At 64.5% G+C, this 17,484-nt stretch overlaps 4 protein-coding genes across 4 annotated transcripts; 2 read left to right on the forward strand and 2 right to left on the reverse strand.

Annotated features, from left to right (window-relative positions):
• Positions 1-1,311: 1,311 nt before the first annotated feature.
• On the forward strand, positions 1,312-2,549 carry EMIHUDRAFT_437363 (hypothetical protein). Its single transcript, XM_005764789.1, has 5 exons — positions 1,312-1,456; positions 1,525-1,704; positions 1,775-1,810; positions 1,927-2,132; positions 2,284-2,549. The coding sequence occupies exons 1-5, from the start codon at positions 1,319-1,321 to the stop codon at positions 2,402-2,404; spliced, it is 681 nt and encodes a 226-aa protein (XP_005764846.1). The 5' UTR covers positions 1,312-1,318; the 3' UTR covers positions 2,405-2,549.
• A 6,399-nt stretch (positions 2,550-8,948) lies between these two features.
• On the reverse strand, positions 8,949-9,883 carry EMIHUDRAFT_422141 (hypothetical protein). Its single transcript, XM_005764790.1, has 3 exons — positions 9,646-9,883; positions 9,399-9,525; positions 8,949-9,320 (listed from the first exon to the last, which is right to left on the reverse strand). Exons 1-3 carry the CDS (start codon positions 9,817-9,819, stop codon positions 9,109-9,111), a joined length of 513 nt encoding a protein of 170 aa, XP_005764847.1. The 5' UTR covers positions 9,820-9,883; the 3' UTR covers positions 8,949-9,108.
• A 1,691-nt stretch (positions 9,884-11,574) lies between these two features.
• On the forward strand, positions 11,575-12,548 carry EMIHUDRAFT_452212 (hypothetical protein; the record flags this gene model as incomplete). The annotated part of the gene is made up of 2 exons (XM_005764791.1): positions 11,575-11,741; positions 11,815-12,548. Coding segments are annotated over 2 exons (742 nt in total), but the record flags the coding sequence as incomplete, so codon positions are not given.
• A 2,533-nt stretch (positions 12,549-15,081) lies between these two features.
• Positions 15,082-15,294, reverse strand: EMIHUDRAFT_67154 (hypothetical protein; the record flags this gene model as incomplete). Its single annotated transcript, XM_005764792.1, has 1 exon — positions 15,082-15,294. A coding segment is annotated over one exon (213 nt), but the record flags the coding sequence as incomplete, so codon positions are not given.
• Positions 15,295-17,484: the final 2,190 nt, after the last annotated feature.

Raw genomic sequence — 17,484 nt, forward strand, 5'->3', positions numbered from 1 at the left:
CAGCGCGGCGGCGCGAGCTGCGCGCTGCGGGAGAGGCGGCAGCATCGCAGGCAGCGGCCGACGCCGACCCTGGCGCGCTCCGGCGCCGGCTGCAGGAGGAGGTTGCGGCGGCCGGGGCGCGGGCCGAGGCCGCGGCAGCCGACGCCGTCGAGCAGCTCGCCGCCGAGCTCGCCGCCGTGAAGGCGCGGCGCTAGAAAAGACACCGGTGTAGTCGGCACCGCCCGCCTCCAACCTGAGGTAGGAGAGGCTTGCGGGGGCGGAGAGGTGGGTGGGGGGGCAGGTGCTCACGCGGCGCGCTCGGTCGTGGCCCTCGCCCCAGGTGCTGCGAGAGCGGGAGACGGAACAGCGACGGGCTGCCGAATCGAAGGCGGCGGCGGAGATGCGCGCGGCGGCGCAGGCGGCGGAGGCGGCGCAGGCGGCGGCGAAGGCGAAGGCAGAGGCTGACGAAGCTGCGGCTGCGGAGGCGGAGCGGAAGGAGGCGGAGGAGAAGGCGGCCACGGAGAAGAAGGAGGGCGGCGCGGACATCGCCCCACCGCCGCCCGTCCCGTCGCCGCCACCTGTGGTCGCGCCTTCGACTCCTGCGCCTGCGCCGCCGCAGCAGCAACCGCCGACGCCGCAGCAACCGCCGACGCAGCAGCAGCAGCAGCAGCAGCCGGCGCCGCCGCAGGCGCCGCCGCCGCAGACCTCCGTGGCGCAGCTGGCGGCGGAGTGGGAGCAGAGCTGCGCCTTCGTGCGCGAGTACGAGGCCGCGAAGCCGCGAGGCGAGCTCGGCGCCGCCTGCAGGCCTTGTGGGGGGGCACTTGCTGGGCTGGCCACTCACCCTCTCCCTCTCCCTCTCCCTCTCCCTCTCCCTCTCCCTCTCCCTCTCCTCTCTCCCTCTCCCTCTCCCTCGCCCTCGCCCTCGCCCTCTCCCTCTCCCTCTCCCTCTCCCTCTCCCTCTCCCTCTCCCTCGCCCTCTCCCTCTCCCTCACCCTCACCCTCTCCCTCGCCCTCGCCCTCGCCCTCACCCTCTCCCTCACCCTCTCCCTCGCCCTCACCCTCGCCCTCACCCTCTCCCTCACCCTCTCCCTCACCCTCGCCCTCGCCCTCACCCTCGCCCTCACCCTGCAGGCACGTGGCGCTGCTGGTCGGCCAGACGTCGCGCGTGCGGTACGTGGTGTGGGAGAAGGCAGAGGCGGTGGTGGGCGCGCTCAATGCGCTGCAGGCAAGGGGCGGCGAGGCGGCCCTCGCAGCGGGCTGCTCCGCCTTCGCCGCCAAGCTGCTCGCCCAGGGCTCCGCCGTCGTCGAGAAGGCGCCCGCGATGGCGTACCCGCTCGCCATGCTCGCCACGTCGGTCGGCGCGCGGTGCCCGGCGCTGACGCAGCACTTGCGGGCGCACTTTTGCGCCGCGTGCTGCTACGTGACGCCGCACTACGTGCGGCGGCCCGCGGGCGCAACCGACGACGCGTGGCGCGAGGCGAGGCGCGACCAGCGCCATGACATGTCCGCGACTTGTCCGTGACTTGTCCGAGGCGCGCTCCGCAGGCGATGGGCTACCAGCGGCGCGCGCGCGGCTTCGAGCCCAAGGAGCAGTACTACAACCGGATGGCTGGGTACCTGACGCTGTGGGCGGCGCTGCTGCAGGCCGAGGCGGTGCCGATCTACGACGAGCGGACCGAGCAGATGCGGATGGAGCCGCACGCCAACCCGGCCGGCGCCGCCGAGGCGCGGCGTTCGCTCGGCGCTTGCGGCAGGCGCCCCGCTTTGGATGAAGTCTCTCGGAACTTTCCCGCAGGCGTGGCGCTGGCTCGCGCGGCTCGCCAACCAAAAGGCGCAGCGAGCAAGAGCCGAGTGCACGCTCTGTAGCACATTCGAGATGGCCTCTGTGCCCAAAGCGGTCTCTTCGACTCCTGTCCTCGACGTTCGGGGGGTTTGCTCCACCACCAGGCGCAGCGCATCACGCCGACGCTGCTGCTCGCGTTCCTGAAGCCGAGCGCGCACATGCTCGCGCGGAGGTACCCTCGGCAGACGGAGAAGCTGCTCCGCTTCCTCGCGACCGACTACTTGCTTTCGGTCGAGTCGCTGCTCGCCGCCTCGTCGGGCGCGAGCGGCGCCGAGGAGCGAGCCGCTCTCGCAGTGCTCTCGTCATGGCTGTGAGCGAAGCCGAGAGGAGAGGGAGGGGGGTGCGGCCCGCGAGCGATCAAGCCGCGCCGGCAGCGCGCCGATCGGAGCCCTCCCCCCGTGAGCACGCGCGCACAGTCAGGTCGCGGCCTTCGATTCGCCCCCCTCCCCCCCCCTTTGCAGGAAGGAGACGCGGGAGGCGCTGCGGTGCGGGCGGCTCAAGCCACCGGCTGACGCGGTCGAGATGCCCGATTTCTTGATACCCGACGACACCCGCGAGGCGGGCGAGGGGGGTGGTTGGTAGCACGCGCCCCGGAGCCGTATAGATCGCAGAGCCACGCGACCTGCGGAACCGGAAGAGAGCTGGCTCCGGGTGTGTCGGCGACCCGACGCGCGAGGGACTGCCACGCACTGTCTTCTTTATTTCTAAACATACCGGTGCATGCTATCATCAGCCGATCCCAGCGGTGGCGCTCTCACGCGGTTCCTTCTTCTTATTAGCGGCTCGTGTGCGGTGTGCGTGGGATCTCCCTGTCATGCTCCCTGTCCCTCTCGAGCACGCTCTCTCGTTCTCTCGACGCACACGAGTGTGCGACTGAGACGAGATCGAGATCGATTCCGACACGTAGAGTGTACAGCTCAGGTACACACGCCGCTTCGCGGGGGCGGTCGGCGGTCGCGTCTCGTCGGGGGGCGGGGGCGCCCAAACCTTGCTAGCTGGCCTAGCGTGGCCCCGACGCCGCGCGCACGTAGCCCGCGAGTACATAGCCCTCCCACATCCCTCCCCAGGCCCTCTTGGTCAGTTCTCCCAGAGCTCTAGACTCGTCGCCAGGATTATAGTTGCCCAGCCCCACAGGCAATGGGGAACACGAGCGCGCCGTGAACACGACCAACTGCGAACTGGCGGGTCGGCTGACAGTGGCACAGACTCGACCTCTCTCTCTCTCTGGTGCACGCCACGGGCCACGACGGCTGCTGGCAGCCGGCGTGAGGAGGCAGTTTGCCAGCACAGTCGAGCTGGAGTATCCGCTTCTTGATGCTTCTGGGGTCAAGCTTTCCCTATGATTGCCACAATAATGCTATGCGCTCACCCCTCCAGTGTCAAATTTTCGTTTCCCGGTGACCCGACACCGGTGGCTCGATAGTACCGCGTGCCTTTCTTCAAAAACGAACGCACTTCGAGGTTCGACAATCGCTAAGCTGCTTATGGGGCACCGCTGCGACTCCCTTGGGGATGCCTGAGGCCACCCCAACCACTCCCCAAGCAAGAAAGAATTTTACAAGAAAGAAAGCGAACAGAGGCTTGCGAGAGAGAGAGATTTTTATTAACCAACAAGATTCTCCTTCTTGGCTTGCGTGGACGAATTAAGCCTACTTTTTGTTCGTCCACCCACATCAGCAATTCCGTGCTCATGTCAGCGCCACGCCAGCGCTAGCCCATTCAACCCCGCCCCCATTGGAGGCGGCGCGCCCTTCAAGGGCCTCACTCTAGTGGCGCAAGAGAAAGACGCGCTGCCTGTACTCGTGCAACGGGAACGGCGCTCAGTCTCGCCGCCGATCAAGATACACATTTATGTATTTGTGTGTATATGGCACCCGCCGACATCGCGACGCTCTTCAACGAGGTGCAGGCTGAGATCGAGGGCCAGCACCAGCAGCTGGTAGTGCTGGACCACGAGATCGGCGCGATTGAGCAGGCGGTGCGGAGCGGGGCGGCGGTCGCGGCCCAGGCTGAAGCTCACAAGCACAGTGCGCAGGCCGCCTTCATGGCGGCCAATTCGGAGCTGACAGCGCTGCGACTCCGCGCCGCCGAGGAGAAGGCAGAGGCGGCGGCCCTGTGGGAAGAGGTTCAAGCGGTCCAGCGCGAGTGCGCTGATCTCGCCAGTCAGGAGGAGGCGCTCGAAGAGCTCGCCCGCTCCACCACGGCTCGACGCAAGGCGCACAACGAGCGCAGGGCTGGCGTGGAGCGCCGGTGGGACGTCGAGAAGAAGCTCATCCAGGCGGAGTGCGCGGCGGAGGCCTCGCGCCTCCGAGCGCTGGATAACCCGCCTGCTCCTCGCGCCTTCGCCGCAGCCCCGCCCCCTGCGCTCCTGGCGCCCTCGTCCGAGACCAGCCAGGGCGAAGCCACAGCGGAGGAGGTGGATGCCATGGAGGTTGACGCGCTTGTCTCTGGCGCCGCTCTACCCGCCGAGAGTCGAGGCGGCGGGTCTCAGCCCGAGGAGCAGCCTGCTGCTTCGCCTCGGCAGGCCTCACAGCCCGCTCCACTGGTTGCCGAGGCTCCACGTCCGCATCGACCGGAGCCGCAGCCCAGTGCTCCCTTTCGTCCGGCTCCGCCGCCCAACGCTCCATCTCGCCCGGCTCCGCCCCCGCCCTCCGATCCTCAACCTCCACCCAACGCTGGCCCGTCGGGAGCGCTGAGCCTTCGCAGCCTGATAATCAATTTGCTGCGGCTCTGCGGGCGTGCCGACACCGCTGCGATTCACGCGCACTGCGCCTCTCGTTCCTCCGAATGCTCCATGCTGCAGCTGGTGAGATGCCTCGATGAGCTCATCGCAGAGTTTCTCATTTATCGCGACGGCACGCACGGCTTTCGGCTGCTGTGAGACGGGGAATGGCGCGAAGTATACTTTGGGAGCGACTGGGAGAGGACTTTGCGATGGAGCGGACGGCACTTGGAGCACCACGCGCGCGAGATGGCGACAAGGGAGAGAAGTGAGACAGCAGAGACGAAAAAACTCCGTGTGTCACATGGGGTTTCGGGCGCGCGGGCCGCAGGCGCAGCTCCGGCACTCGGGCAAACCGTGATCGGTGTATCTGGTGTGGCGCCGCACGTGTCCCGCGCAAAGAGCCCGTGGCTATCCCACTGCGAGCGCCGCGTGTATTCTTGAGGGGGCCCGAGCGACGTCTTGAGTTGTACAAGGCTACAACATAAGCAAGGAGGGCAGCCGTCCCAGAGCCGAACCCACCACGACCACCCGAACTCGAACTGCTCGCTCGGAGGAGTGGAGAGGAGACACAGCCGGGCGGAGTCGCCAAGACAAGTGGCAGAAATGCAGTTCGAGGCAGCAGCGATACGCCCGCCTCATGATGCCGCCCCCCCGCTGCAGCGGAAGCTCCCTCGCTCAGCGGTGCCTGTGGGTTGTGTGTGCTGCGGGTTTGCCACGAAGGCAGTCTGCTGCATCGGAGACACGCGCGCGTCGCTGGGTCGCCAGCATATGGGTGTACGCTTGGAGGAGGCAGCTCCGGACGTGGGCCGTGGCGTTCACGAGATCGACTTGTGGGGTGGGCATATCTGCTCCGTCTTGGGCTGCGGTCTCCGATCCGGCAACTCGCAACTCGCAGACGCTCGCGAAGAACTCGTGCCGAAGGTGGCTGTCGGCGAAGGTGAGGAGCGGGGCCCGCTCGTCGGAAAGGTCAAAGCACGGCCGCCTCTCTCCGCCAGTCAGTGTGATGACCTGAAGCGCGGGCTGCCGCGTTTGCCTCGGCGTCTCACGCTCGCGCCGCTGCAGGTCGCCGTGCAGCGCCTCGATCTTGGAGAGGAGGCCCTGCAGGCCAATGAGCTGGTCGGCAAAGGTCTCCTGCGAACCGCGACGCGAGAAGGCGATCGTGCCCACCATTTCACTTGAGTCTCACAGTTTTTTGTCGCGGATTTCCCACGCGCTGTTCACAGCCTTGTTATGAGAAGAAAATACGTCTTGTGGTTCACAGTACAGTAGGGTGATAAGAAACAAGAACGTCGCATGCGACGACAGTGAGGGTGTGAGAGACAGACCCAGGGAAGGTCTTTCACTACCTTACAGCCCCTGCCTGAGCTCAGGCTCGACAGAGGTCGGTTTGAACATTGCGCTTAGCGTGTGGACCACTTGCTCGATGTCCCGCGTCGGCGTGTAGTTCGGGTCGTACAGGTACTCACCAGTCTCAGCGGCATTGCCATGGTAGACCAAGCCTTCACAGACCTTGTTGTTGAGCGGAAAATACCTCCTATGGCGCTGCGCGCTGGTCTGTGAGAGGTTAAGGTGCGAGCCCTGGAGGCCCTGGGGATGGGGGGAGACTACCCGCAGGCCTAGAAGGCCCGCGCGCAGGGGCGAGGGGGTGGGACATTGAGCCGGTCATGAATGAGTGCGCGACACGCATGTTGCGAGCACAGCGTTGTTGATGTTCTGCGCGTCGCCACAGACGGCGGCGCGCGATAGTTCACACAAAAGCACAACCCCAGGCCCGAAATCACGCTGTTCATGACGATCGGCCGTCGATCCCGAGGCACGAGGGTCGTCGGTTGAGCTAGGGAGCCTGGCGATGGACGCCACCGCGACCCCTCGTGGCATCTCTCTCGCCGTCGGCGAGCTAGGGCCTCACGGACGGCCGAGCACAACCCCGGCCCGAAATCGCACGACAGCACAGTGACAGTCAGACACGCAACACGGGGTCCCAGGTAAGGCGAGCAAAAACCTTATCGCGCGCGCCAGACGCCGACTCAGAGGCCGCACCGCCCGGCGCGCAGCCGGAGAGAGAGGTAGGCGCTCAATCGCCGCACGCGGCGATTGCCTCCATGCACGCTGTTAGGCTTATGGGAAAGCCGATTCCCCACTAAGCCACCTTGAGCACTTGAGCACTGGAGTGTTCATTGGGGTAAGCCACCTTTGTTTGTTCACGAACGACGAAGTCATATACCGGCGCTGTCGCTTTTCTCTCTACGTTCTACTCGAGTACACGTACAAGAAAGGAGGTGCGTGTTGTAGAGATGGCGACCAGTTGGAGGGTGTTGATTTATGCACAAATATGTGTATTGAGCGCTAGATGGCGAAATTTACTTCGCCTCCGGCGGGGCCGCTCGCCGCGGGGCTAGAGAGGGACTTTCGTCGATGTCGGCTAGAAGGCTGCACCTTTTTGAGAATTTCACCCGTCGGTCGCCACAGGCGGACAACAACAAATCTATCTAGCAGAAACGGAGAGAGAGATTTTCAGCAATACCAAACAACTCTAACACTCACACACATCATGAGGTGAGCGGGCGAGAGCTGTTGCGAGCGGTGTTGTGAGAGAGAGGTTTTGACAATACCGTTGTTTGTTGTTTGTGTTGAGAGAGAGAGAATTTTGAACCCAACAAGAAATCACGACGCTCACAGTGATTTGGGCTTGGACAGCTTGTCAGCCCTCAGCCGAAGATGGGGCCGGTCCCATAGCCGAGGCGAGAGACCCCGCGTCGATGAGTTCGACGCGGTCGGGAGGCCTTTGCGGAGAGACCAGCGAGTTGGCCCGCTGAGTGGATTGCTAAAAATCTCTCTCTCTCTGAGTGGGGCTGGCTGACAGCCAGAGGTCGATACTCTGGACGACCCATAGGATGCCACGACTGCCTGAAGGAGAGCACTCAGCGCGTCACACCAATCCTTGCTACCCAACGCGGCCAAAGGATATCCCCCTCGAGAACCTCGGAGACTCAGCTGCTCTCTGCTCTCGGGTGGCTGAAGGACCGCCGGTCCTGTCACAGTCGCGTTCCGAGTCGTAGGGGTAGAAGATTGCGGGGGATTGAGAAGAAATAGGGAAATACCTGCCACCGCTCTTGGGTAATTCACACAAGACGTCTGCCACAAGGCGTCTGAACTCGGGGGAATCGAAAGGGGCGAGACGACGGTGGATGTCAGAGCTGATCGAGGAGTACGCACTGCAAGTGAAGGCTCAGCTGAAGGCTCTTGACGTCCGCCTGCTGGCGGCGCTGAGCGCTTTAGGCCTGGGCGTCACTCTCATCTGCGTCGGCATCAGCTACATTCTCTGCGCCGGCAGTAGGGCGCGCGACGACCTGAGCCGCAAAGTGAAGCTGATGGGCAGGAATGTGCTCCGCAGTGACAGGCCGTTGGGCTTGCGCAGCATCAGCAGCTCGCACCGGATCTACAGCCGCACAGTCGCACCGGGTACGCGAGGTTCGCTCGTTGGCCTGCAGACGGACTCTCTCAACCCCGACGCGGTCACGGTGGTGAGCGTGAATGAGGCCACAGGCTGCTATCTCGTGCGGCTTGCAGATGGGGCTTACCTCGAGATCAAGCCCATACATTTCCGCGCGGGGGGGGAGAGCGAGGGCGACTCGAGTCGCTCGAGAGAGTAATGCGCGCCTGCATATAATTCTGTCAGATCGTGGCCACACTGCCGTCCTGCCGTGTGCCGAGCGCCCGGCCTGCAGGAAGCAGCGCTCTGAGGGAGATGGAGAGAGTGCCGCCGTTCGTTCTGCCGTCCGGGCGAGTGTGCGCGTGCGCTATCTCACGTCTCTCGCGGCTCGACTCGTCTGCATGCCACGTCTGCTCGCAGGGTCGAGGCACGAGGGTCGTCGGGGCGCATGCGGATGCGCGGGGGGCATAGTCTGAGGGTTAGGTTTCTGGAGCCTCGGGTGCTTTTACGCTTTTGATCGGGTCAGGGGAGAGTGCGACTTTTACCAACTTGGTCGTCTCGGAGCGCCCAACTCGCAACTGTTAGCATTTTTCAAAATTTTCTTCGGCGCTGCGCGCCCCGGGTCGTGTAGTAAGTACTAGCTGTCGTCCCGCAAACGGCAAAGTAGTTCCCGCACACTATGGCTAGAAAAATGCTGCCGCTCGCCTCGAAAGCGCCCGCCGGTGTGTGTCCAAACATTTGGATTGCGCCGCGGGCGCCGCGCCGGAGAGTAGAATGTCCAAAATTTTCGCGCGCCTGCGGCGCGCGACTTTTACCGTTTTCCCCCGGGCGGGCCCACTTTTGTCGTTTTGCCCCAATCTACGGCGCGCCGTGCTTTTAGCGTTTTGACCCAAATCGGCCGAACTTTTAGGATACCCTCAGACTATGGCGGGGGGGGGGGGAGGGGGCCTGTGCGATTAGGAAAACCGTTTTTTACCGCGTCCCCATAAATTGCAATCGACGCATATACAGCTGCCACATCTCCACATCAGGTCACCCCTAAAGTCTGAACCCCCCCCACACTCAACATGTGAATCACACCTCGCTCGGTCCTCGCTCGTGTACACACAGCACACACAGCACACACGTTCAGACCGGTATCCCGTGCCCGTCGGTCGACGCGAGGGAGGCGTCGAGCGCGGAGCCGCGGCTCCGCTTCTCGAACGTGTCGTCGGCGAACGTCTCTGTGATCTCGCACGTCATGCCTTGCGAGGCGAGCGTGTAGACGCGCCAAAAGAAGCCGCTGCCGGACGAGTCGCGGCCGCGGCCGACGGAGCGGAGGTGGAAGGTGGGGAGCACCCCTGCGGGCGAGGGCCGACGCACGAGCCTCGGGCGGGCGGGTCGGGCGCGGTGGGCGGGGATGTTGGCGGCGCGCGCGCCCATGACTCGGAAGACGGCGCCGAGGGGCGTGCCTCGCCGCTCGACCATCTCTTCCCAGGCCGGGTCGGTGAGGTAGATGGTCGACTTTGCGTGGAGGAATGGCTCGCCGCGCACGAGCATCGTCACCTGCGGCCAGGGCAGGCCGCGCTCGCCGCCGGCGCGGTGCGCAGGGGCGCTGCGTGGCTCTGCGTGTGTGCGCGTGCGTGTGTGCAGAGAGGGCGGAGCGGCTGCTGCTGCGGCGGAGGCCTGCCGGTCGTAGACGCAGGGTGAGCGCTTGTGGTTGAGGTTGACGAGCACCGTGAGCGGCTCGTAGTAGAAGGAGGAGACGATCCGCTCCACGTTCCCGTTTGCGGTCAGCAGCAGCCGCTGCAGCGGCGAGAAGCCGTTGGGCAGTGTGACGCCAGTCATGTGCGGAGACATGATGTCGCCGAAGGAGGGCGCGACCCGCGGCCGCTTGGCGGAGACGCGGCCGCCTCCGGGCCCGTCCGACGGCGCGAGCACGTCGCCAGCCGCGTCGGCGGCCGGCCCGCCCGCGTCGTTTGTGTCGCCCGCGTCGTCTGCGCTGTCGCACGGCGCCGAGGGTGAGGGCGACACGAGCGCGCCGAGGACGTCGCTCCGGATTCGCTCGTGTATCTCGCAGACGACGCCCTCGCCACTGAGCAGGTAGTCGCGCCAGATTTGCTCCCCGCCAGCGTCGCGGCCCGCAGCGGTCAGCTCGAAGGTTGGCAGGATGTTGAGGTGGCGGAAGAGCTGGCCGATGGCGACTCCGCCGTCGGCGATGGCCGAGATGCAGTCAGCGCGGGTGATGTGCAGCCGGGAGGTTGCCTCGGCAAACTCGGTGCCGCCGCAGAGGAGTGTCACCTTGCGCTCGAACTCGCCCGTCGCCACCTCGCGCGAGTAGACGACCCGGACGCTCACGCTCGTGTTGTGATAAGACGATACGAGCCGTTGCAGGTTGCCGTTAGCCGTGAGGAGGACGCGCTCGAGGGGCTCGAACTCGCCTAGCGTCGGCAGCTGGCCCGGCGTGCCGCCCATGATGTCGCCGAGACTTGAAGCAGCCATTTGTGTTGGTGGCCGAGCGCGGACGGGCGCTAACTACGGGCAACTGTTGGAGAGTGTGAACTCAAACCTACTTCCTGACCGTAGCCTGACCGTCCTTGTGTAACCGTCTCATGTTTGGTTTGTCCTGCCGCGCACATTGTCATGCTGTTGGGTTTCTCCTGCCGCGCACATTGTCATCGACTTGTATCCGACTTGGTGGCCGAGCGCGGACCAAAGCTCGCGGCGAGTTTTTCTTCTCGAGGTTCTCGATTTGGCGCGTTGGTAGCGAGGATTGGTGTAACCCGAGCCACGGAGGCGTGATTTCTGACGGCCGACCGTCAGTGCACGGAGTTGCCCCTTCTCCGACTGCCCCGGCTAGTTTTTCTTCAGTGGAGGCGCGCCCGGTCGGTGCGGGACACGCCCCGGCCGTTGGTGAACCCGCCGGCGCGAGTGGCGCGTGGTGCGGGACCTGACGCCGACCAGGAGGACTTACTTTGCGCTCCGAGAGTGGCCCCGGTGTGCTCCTTCGAAACGTGCATGAGTGATCGCGACCGCGAGGTGGTGCGAGCGAGAGGCGGCGCGGGAGCGGATCCGCCCGGTGGAGGAGGCGGGGAAGATGCTGGAATGGGACTGGGGGAGTGAGCGGCTCGCGGTTGCCGAGTCGTGCCTGTGCCATCCCGTGTGCGTGTCGCTGAAGGGAGCCGGCTCGGGTTCGGGTTCTGAGGCTGCCCATGCTCGGTGGATCTCTCTTGTCCTCCCCGACATGACATGACAGAGTGTCCCTTGTGCCTTGTAATGCGAGAGAGACAGAGCGTACGTTGTGTTCTTGTTTTGCATCCGCTTTCTCGCTTTCAGTGTATCGAGTGTAGTAGCTCTTAGGTACATCTTTCAGTGTATGTAGCTCTTACGTACATTCCCGGAGGAGGACTGCTGACAGCGTTTGCGATGATCTTTTGACTTTTGTCTTGCCGAAGCGAAAAGAAAGAAAATTCTTTCACACACGGAGTCGCTTAGGCGGCTCCGGTGGTGAGCCGGTGTGTGTGCCAGTCCGCGCCAGTCCGCGCCCTTGTCGTGCCAGCGTGCCGCGAGAGAGCTTCGGTAGAATTCTTTCACACCAGGGCGAGGGCGTCCAGCGAGGTTGTACCATGACTTTGGCGAGGGCGTCCAGCGAGGTGAGCGAGGTGAGCGAGCCCAGGGACGAGGAGGCTGGCCAATCGTTCCGGCTGCTGGAGAACAGTCTTGCGCTAGCGCGCCGCCAGCTCGCGGTCCAGACCTCACTCCTCGGCGACGCGCAGCAACGGGCAGCCGCTCGGGCCACTGCGCCGGCGGCGCTTGAGCGCGCAGTGTCCTGACCTCCCACGCGCCCTCGCTCAGGTGGAGATGCTGGTGGGCCAGCAGCAGCAGCTGGTGGGCGCCGCGCCCGCCCACGCGGCGGACTCTGCCGCGGCCGACGCGGCGCCGGTGCTCGCTCGTGCGGACGCGACGATGGTGGACTCGGACACCAAGGTTGCGCGGTTGCGAGAGCTGCTCGGCGCGGCGGTGCGCGCCCGGTCGGAGCAGGCCAGCGAGCTGGCCAGCCTCCGCGCGGACCTCTCCGCGGAGCGCTCTGCGGCCGGCTCGCTGCGAGCGCAGCGGAGGCGCGAGCTTGCGCAGCTGCAGGAGGCGGAGTTGCGGGTGGAGCAGCTGAGCGAGGAGCTGGGCGCGCTGCGCGCGGACTCGCAGGAGCGCGTGCGCGTGCTCGAGGGCCGCATTGCGGACATGGAGGAGGCGGAGCAGAAGCGAGTGGCGCTCGAGGAGGCCCTTGCGGCGGCAGGCCCTCCGCCCGACGCGCCGCCGGTCGCGGTGATTGCAGCCCCGGCGACAGCCGCCGCGGACTCCGGCGTCCCGCCCGGTGGGTTCGAGCTCTAGACGGCCTTGTCGACATTCGTTCGCGCGCCCCGTCATCTTGAGGCGTTATGCGTCAGCTTCACGTGTGAGCCTGGCGTGGTTGCTCGCCGTGTGACGGTTGACACCAGACGGAGACGCAGACGCACGGCCGCGGGTGGTAGTACGTGCGTCGTGCGTCTTTTTGCTGTTTGCTCGAGTATAAACATGAAACGGAAGCATGGAGTCGTCCCCGCGGCCGCCCCCACCCACCGCTGCCACCTGCACGCCCTGCACGCCTCTCTGCTCTCCGTCACAGGGATATGACGCCTCCCCCATGAGCCATGACCCCCCCCCACACACACACACAAAACATAAAGCGGACCGTTTCTCTCCGATACGTGTAATCATGCCGCCCGATAATTGACGATAAAATATCTATTCCATCGATTGCACCCCCTCTCACAGTCTCACTGTGCGAGCTCACTATTTGCATCCGGCTTTTCAACACCCGTCTCTAGTATCCTTCAACACCCGTCTCTAGTATCCGAATAGTCCGTTTATTTATTATTTTTGTGTATGCACATGCATATCACTAGCGCGCGTGGCACGATCACGTCCGTGCGTGCGAGCGCGCCCCCCGCGCGCGGGCGAGAGATCGACGAAGAGGTCAGGCACCCCGCCCCCGGCGTGTCACTTGGAGGTCTCTCGCTCGACTCGCTCGACCAAGCGGGACAGCGCTGAGGTTTTCACGAGATCGCGGTCGAGGCCGCCCACCAGAGAAGCAATCGCCGCGGCAAACGGCGCCCCACTGTCAAACAAGCGATCGAGAAATTCGACCATCGCCTCTTGACAGGCGGCGGCGCCCTCGGGGAAGAGGATCCGCAGTGAAGAGAGCAGCGTGGGGAAGCTGGGCAAAGAGCCCTCCCCGAGGAAGGTGAAGAGCGGCAGTAGGGCGGTGGCCATGAGCTCGCACAACTTCTCGTCGCAGAGCGCAGCGCAACAGTAGTCTTTGGCCTCGGCTAGCCACGTGCGCCACGCATCCTCGTCGTTCGCGTCGAAGGGGCCGGAACAGAGTGCAGCGAGCACCTCGACTTGGCTGCGGCCGAGGCGGTCAAGTGCCGACGCCTTGGCCGACGCAATCAGCTCGACTGCGATGGGGAGGTAGGAGCCAGCGGGCAACGGCGAGACATCCTCAAAGCCGACCGGAAGCGGCATCGTATCGCACTTCTGGCCCAGCAGAAGTGCACGCTGCTGGGGAGGAAGCGCCACTAGGGCCGTGACGCAAGGTGTCGTCAGGCTGGGGAGGTCGGCGAGCAGAGGGGAGGCCACGGAGAGGGCAGTAGCCTGGGCGGCTGGGGACCGGCAATCGAGCGAGCTGCAGAGGACGCCCGTCACGGACGCGGTGAGCGGGCCGCAATCTCCCCCAGAGAGTAGCGCGGCGGCAACGCGTGCGAGCTGGGCGCGTACTTCCCACCACGAGTCCTCCACCAGGACCTGGAGCCGGGGCAGCATGTCGAGGACGAGGGCGTGAGAGCTGCCGCACAACACCGGGAGCATCGAGAGCGCTGACGCTCGGACGCGTGCAGAGGGCATCGAGAGCGCGATGACGGCGTAGTAGACGTAGAGGTCCAGCAGCTCGTCCGAAAAGCTTTTCTCGAGTCGGACGAGCTTGGCAAGGCAGAAGAGGAACGCTTGCTGGTCGCACAACGCGTCGTGCAGCAGCTTGAGCGTGCCAATGTGGCCGTCGTCGGTTGGTGCGGTGAAGGCGTAAACAACCTCCAGCAGCAGGGTTGCGTGGTGCGGTGCTGCCTTCAGGAGCGGTACCAGGACAGGGAAGCCAAAATCTGCAAGGAGTTGACCCGCTGTCGTCGCGTCACGGCTGAGGAGAGCCCGTCCAGTCGCGGCTAGCGTGTCAGCCGCAGCTGCCGCAGCCGCAGGGTGTTCTGCCGACGCAATAGCCGACACAAGCAGGTGGAAGAGGGCCCAAGCTTCGTGCGGCGAAGCAGCGCACGCCGCGGCGAGACTGTTCGCATCAGCTCCAGCCGCGCTGAGTGCGGAAGCTGCGGCTGCGCTCTCGAGTGTCGGCAGGCGCTTGAGGAAGTCGTTAAACGGGTCAGCAGCGAGGCGGTCGGTCAGATTGAGATGCGGTGCCACGGCAGTCACATGCTCGGATAGAATCGTGAGCACGCCGCGCACGTGCGGCTGCGTGAGAAGCTCCCTCTCATCGCCGCTTGATGGTGTCGGCGCGACGGAAGTCTGACCAGCAGCCTCTTGGCGATCGAGCCCCCGGGCGCGCGTGCTTGTTGGTGAGTCTCGGTTAGCGCGCAGCTGGGCAATGTTGCGTTCAACCGGCCGGACCTTGACATCTTGAAAGGTCACTGGGATCGGCGCTGCCGTTTCTTGCGTCATGGGCTTATGCGTGCCGCGCATCACTCGCTGTGAGGCGACGGCCCTGTAGCTCGTCGCGAGCTTGCTGGCAAGCGCCGCCTCCTGCAGCTGAGTGCGCGTGGCCGCATGGTGCTCTTCCAGGATCGCACCGGCCTTGCTGGCGTGCGTGTCGCGGTCTTGCAGCAAGGTCTGCTCCTCGGATAGAGTGATGTTAGACCTCAGCAGGCTCGTTTCGTTCGGGCGGGCGTAGGATGGGATCGACGCAGGGTCCACTGTCGCAATCTCCCGCCGCTTTGGTTGCCGGCCTGTCAGCAGTGTATAGATCGCAGAGATGAGCTGCGCAGGCGCCTCACACGACTTACTGTGCACCACGTCGTTTATCACGCCTCGGTCGAGCTTGATTCCCTTCTTCGCGAAGAATTTGCTCAGCAGCGCCCAGTTGTCAAGCTTCCGCTGGAGGGACTGGCCATTGTCATACGAGTGCATCTCGACGTCGTGGACATAGTAACGAGAGAAGATCTCTGCAATCAGGAACCCGTTGGCAAAGTCGCGTCGCACGTTCTTGACCGAGTAGGACAGATCCAGACTCTGCAGCCACTTGAGCTCCTCCCTGCTCGCAGGGGCGCGGGCAAGGGGTTAGCGGCATCAGCGCAGCACGATCGCAATGCTCGTTCAAACCATCCCAGAGAGGAACCCGGGAGGCAGTATCTCACGCCCACCTTCCTAAGCGAGCCGCGCTGACGCTGCCAGGAGGTTCAGCCGGCATGCCTCCGCCGTGCTTTGTGGGTAGCACTTTGTAACGACCGCCGCCTCTTCGTTTCGGTGATGTGTATATGTCGTCGTTTCGGTGATGTCGAGAGGGCAGCGGCGCAGGCCGGACACCTCCCGGCGCGTGGTATGTTCGCGAGCGAAAGCGAAAGCAGCGATGAGGACCCGGAGGTTGTGACCTACCTCCAGCTTGAGGTAGCCCGAACTGCTGCCGCTGAGGAGCGAGCGGCCTTGAGAGACGCAAAGCAGAGGAGGGCTGAGGAGGCCGCCCTTGCCATCGCAGCAGTGGTGGACAGCAATCCTTCACCCAGTGTCTATGAGATCAAGACAGCTGTTGCCAACGCTCTAGCGCCGAGGCGTGAGGGAAGCACAGATGGACGCACACGGCAGCATCTCGGCAACATCTCGGCAGCATCTCGGCAACGCCAGCCGCAAATCGATGAGCCTGTCTATACTCGCGCGCCAGCCAGGCAAGCGTGCCTAGAGCAGAGCGTGCGATTGATCCAGGCGCATTTTCGTGTCGTGCAGTTGCGACGGCGGGAGCTGGAGGCGGAGCGCTGCGTGCGATTGATTCAGCATCACGTGAGAACGGTTCAGTCACGATTGCGCGCCGCCCGGTTGCGAGCCACGCAGCTCATCGCTGTACGCTGGAAGAGAGCGTTTTCCCGACGCAAGCTCTGGGCCTTGCAGTCTGCAAGACGCCATATGCATGCATCTAGTGTGCGAAGGCTGCTGCAGTTTTGTCGACGGCGCTGGTCGAGTCGAGCGAGGCAATCTCAAGAGGCCTTTGCGCAGAAAGCAATTCAGGAGATGATTGCAGCTCGGGAGCTTATGCGGCTGCTTCGTGAAGCGTCGACAACATTGCGCGAATGCTTTCTCACAGCCCACACTTATCCTGCTGTAAGCCCACCACACAGCGTTCTGTGCCGACTCCTACTAGCATCGGCGCTGCAGCTTGCCCTACTGAAGCGGCTCCTGGCAACGCACCTTCAAGGGCTATGCAGGCTCGCCCTCCGGAAGCGTCTCCACGAGCGGCAGCAGGACCGCGCCCTGCGAGAGGGACAGGCTGCCGCCGTTGTGCAGAGCCGGTGGTGGCGGCGGCAGAACGAGCGAGCGCAGCGGGCAGCACTAGAGGCGGACGTTGACGCTCGACGGGCGCGAGAGGCGGAAGAATGGGACGCCAGCCAAGCCCCTCCTGAGACGCAGGGAGAACGAGAGAGGCAGCAAGTCGCAGTCTACAGGGAACCTGGAGTCTGGCGCGTTAAGGCGCTCCAGCGCCTCTGCCGCCGGTCTCTCTCGTGGTGGCGACGCAGTGCGGCGCGAGCCATGGCGCTCACCGCCGAGATTCCCAACCCGGCGTTGGCGAAGACACTTCGCACTCTGCAGCGGCTGTATCCTCTCGTGCGACAGCATGCATTCCGGAGATTCGACCTGCTGGTGTATGACCCTCAGTCTGGCTGCCTCTCCGGGGCAAGGGTGAGCCGGAGCGAGCACGGAAGGCTCATTCCTCGCACTCTTTGGAGAGTCGACCTTGGTCAGCTCAGTGTGCGGTACAAGGGGTGGGCTCCGCACGGTGTCAGGCTCTTCCGCTCGTCACCGCAGGGTGGCTTCTCTCAGGTGCCCTCCCTCTGCCGCATCAAGCTCATCGAGTGGGCTGAGTTCACCACTTTCGTTCGCGCCACCCGTGGCGGCGAAATCGCATTAATGCCGTACAGCCCGGTGCGGCTTCGGGGCAAGGAAGACGCGATGCAACGAAAGGAGCTTGCAACACTCCGAGTCCTCTTCAGAAGGATTCGTCACGAGTACTTCCCCGGGCGCTTGGGGACGCCGTTTGAGCAGATGCGGCGAGTCGGGCTTACTCGGGGCGACGCGCAAGCTCACTCTGGGCTCAACGAGACTGTTGGCCGCGTTGCTGAGCTTACGCGTCAAAACTCCAGTCTCGAGCGCGCAGATGGATGGCTCGAAGTCATACGGTCGCGGAATCGCTCCCTTCAGCACGCGTCGCGCTCTCGTTTGCCGGCA

Source organism: Emiliania huxleyi (assembly GCF_000372725.1).
Source record: "Emiliania huxleyi CCMP1516 unplaced genomic scaffold EMIHUscaffold_58, whole genome shotgun sequence".
Taxonomy (NCBI): Eukaryota; Haptophyta; order Isochrysidales; family Noelaerhabdaceae; genus Emiliania; species Emiliania huxleyi.

Bases quoted from the DNA above. Each gene is read 5' to 3' on its own strand.
- EMIHUDRAFT_437363 (XM_005764789.1), top strand. From the start codon at position 1,319: ATGCTCGCCACGTCGGTCGGCGCGCGGTGCCCGGCGCTGACGCAGCAC. The intron at 1,811-1,926 runs GCGCAGCGAGCA...CTCCACCACCAG, and splicing joins CGCGGCTCGCCAACCAAAAG to GCGCAGCGCATCACGCCGAC. The intron at 2,133-2,283 runs GTGAGCGAAGCC...CCCCCTTTGCAG, and splicing joins GCAGTGCTCTCGTCATGGCT to GAAGGAGACGCGGGAGGCGC.
- EMIHUDRAFT_422141 (XM_005764790.1), bottom strand. From the start codon at position 9,819: ATGTCTCCGCACATGACTGGCGTCACACTGCCCAACGGCTTCTCGCCG. The intron at 9,526-9,645 runs GCCTCCGCCGCA...CCCTGGCCGCAG, and splicing joins CCTGCGTCTACGACCGGCAG to GTGACGATGCTCGTGCGCGG. The intron at 9,321-9,398 runs GCGCGCGCGCCG...CCTCGCCCGCAG, and splicing joins CGCCGTCTTCCGAGTCATGG to GGGTGCTCCCCACCTTCCAC.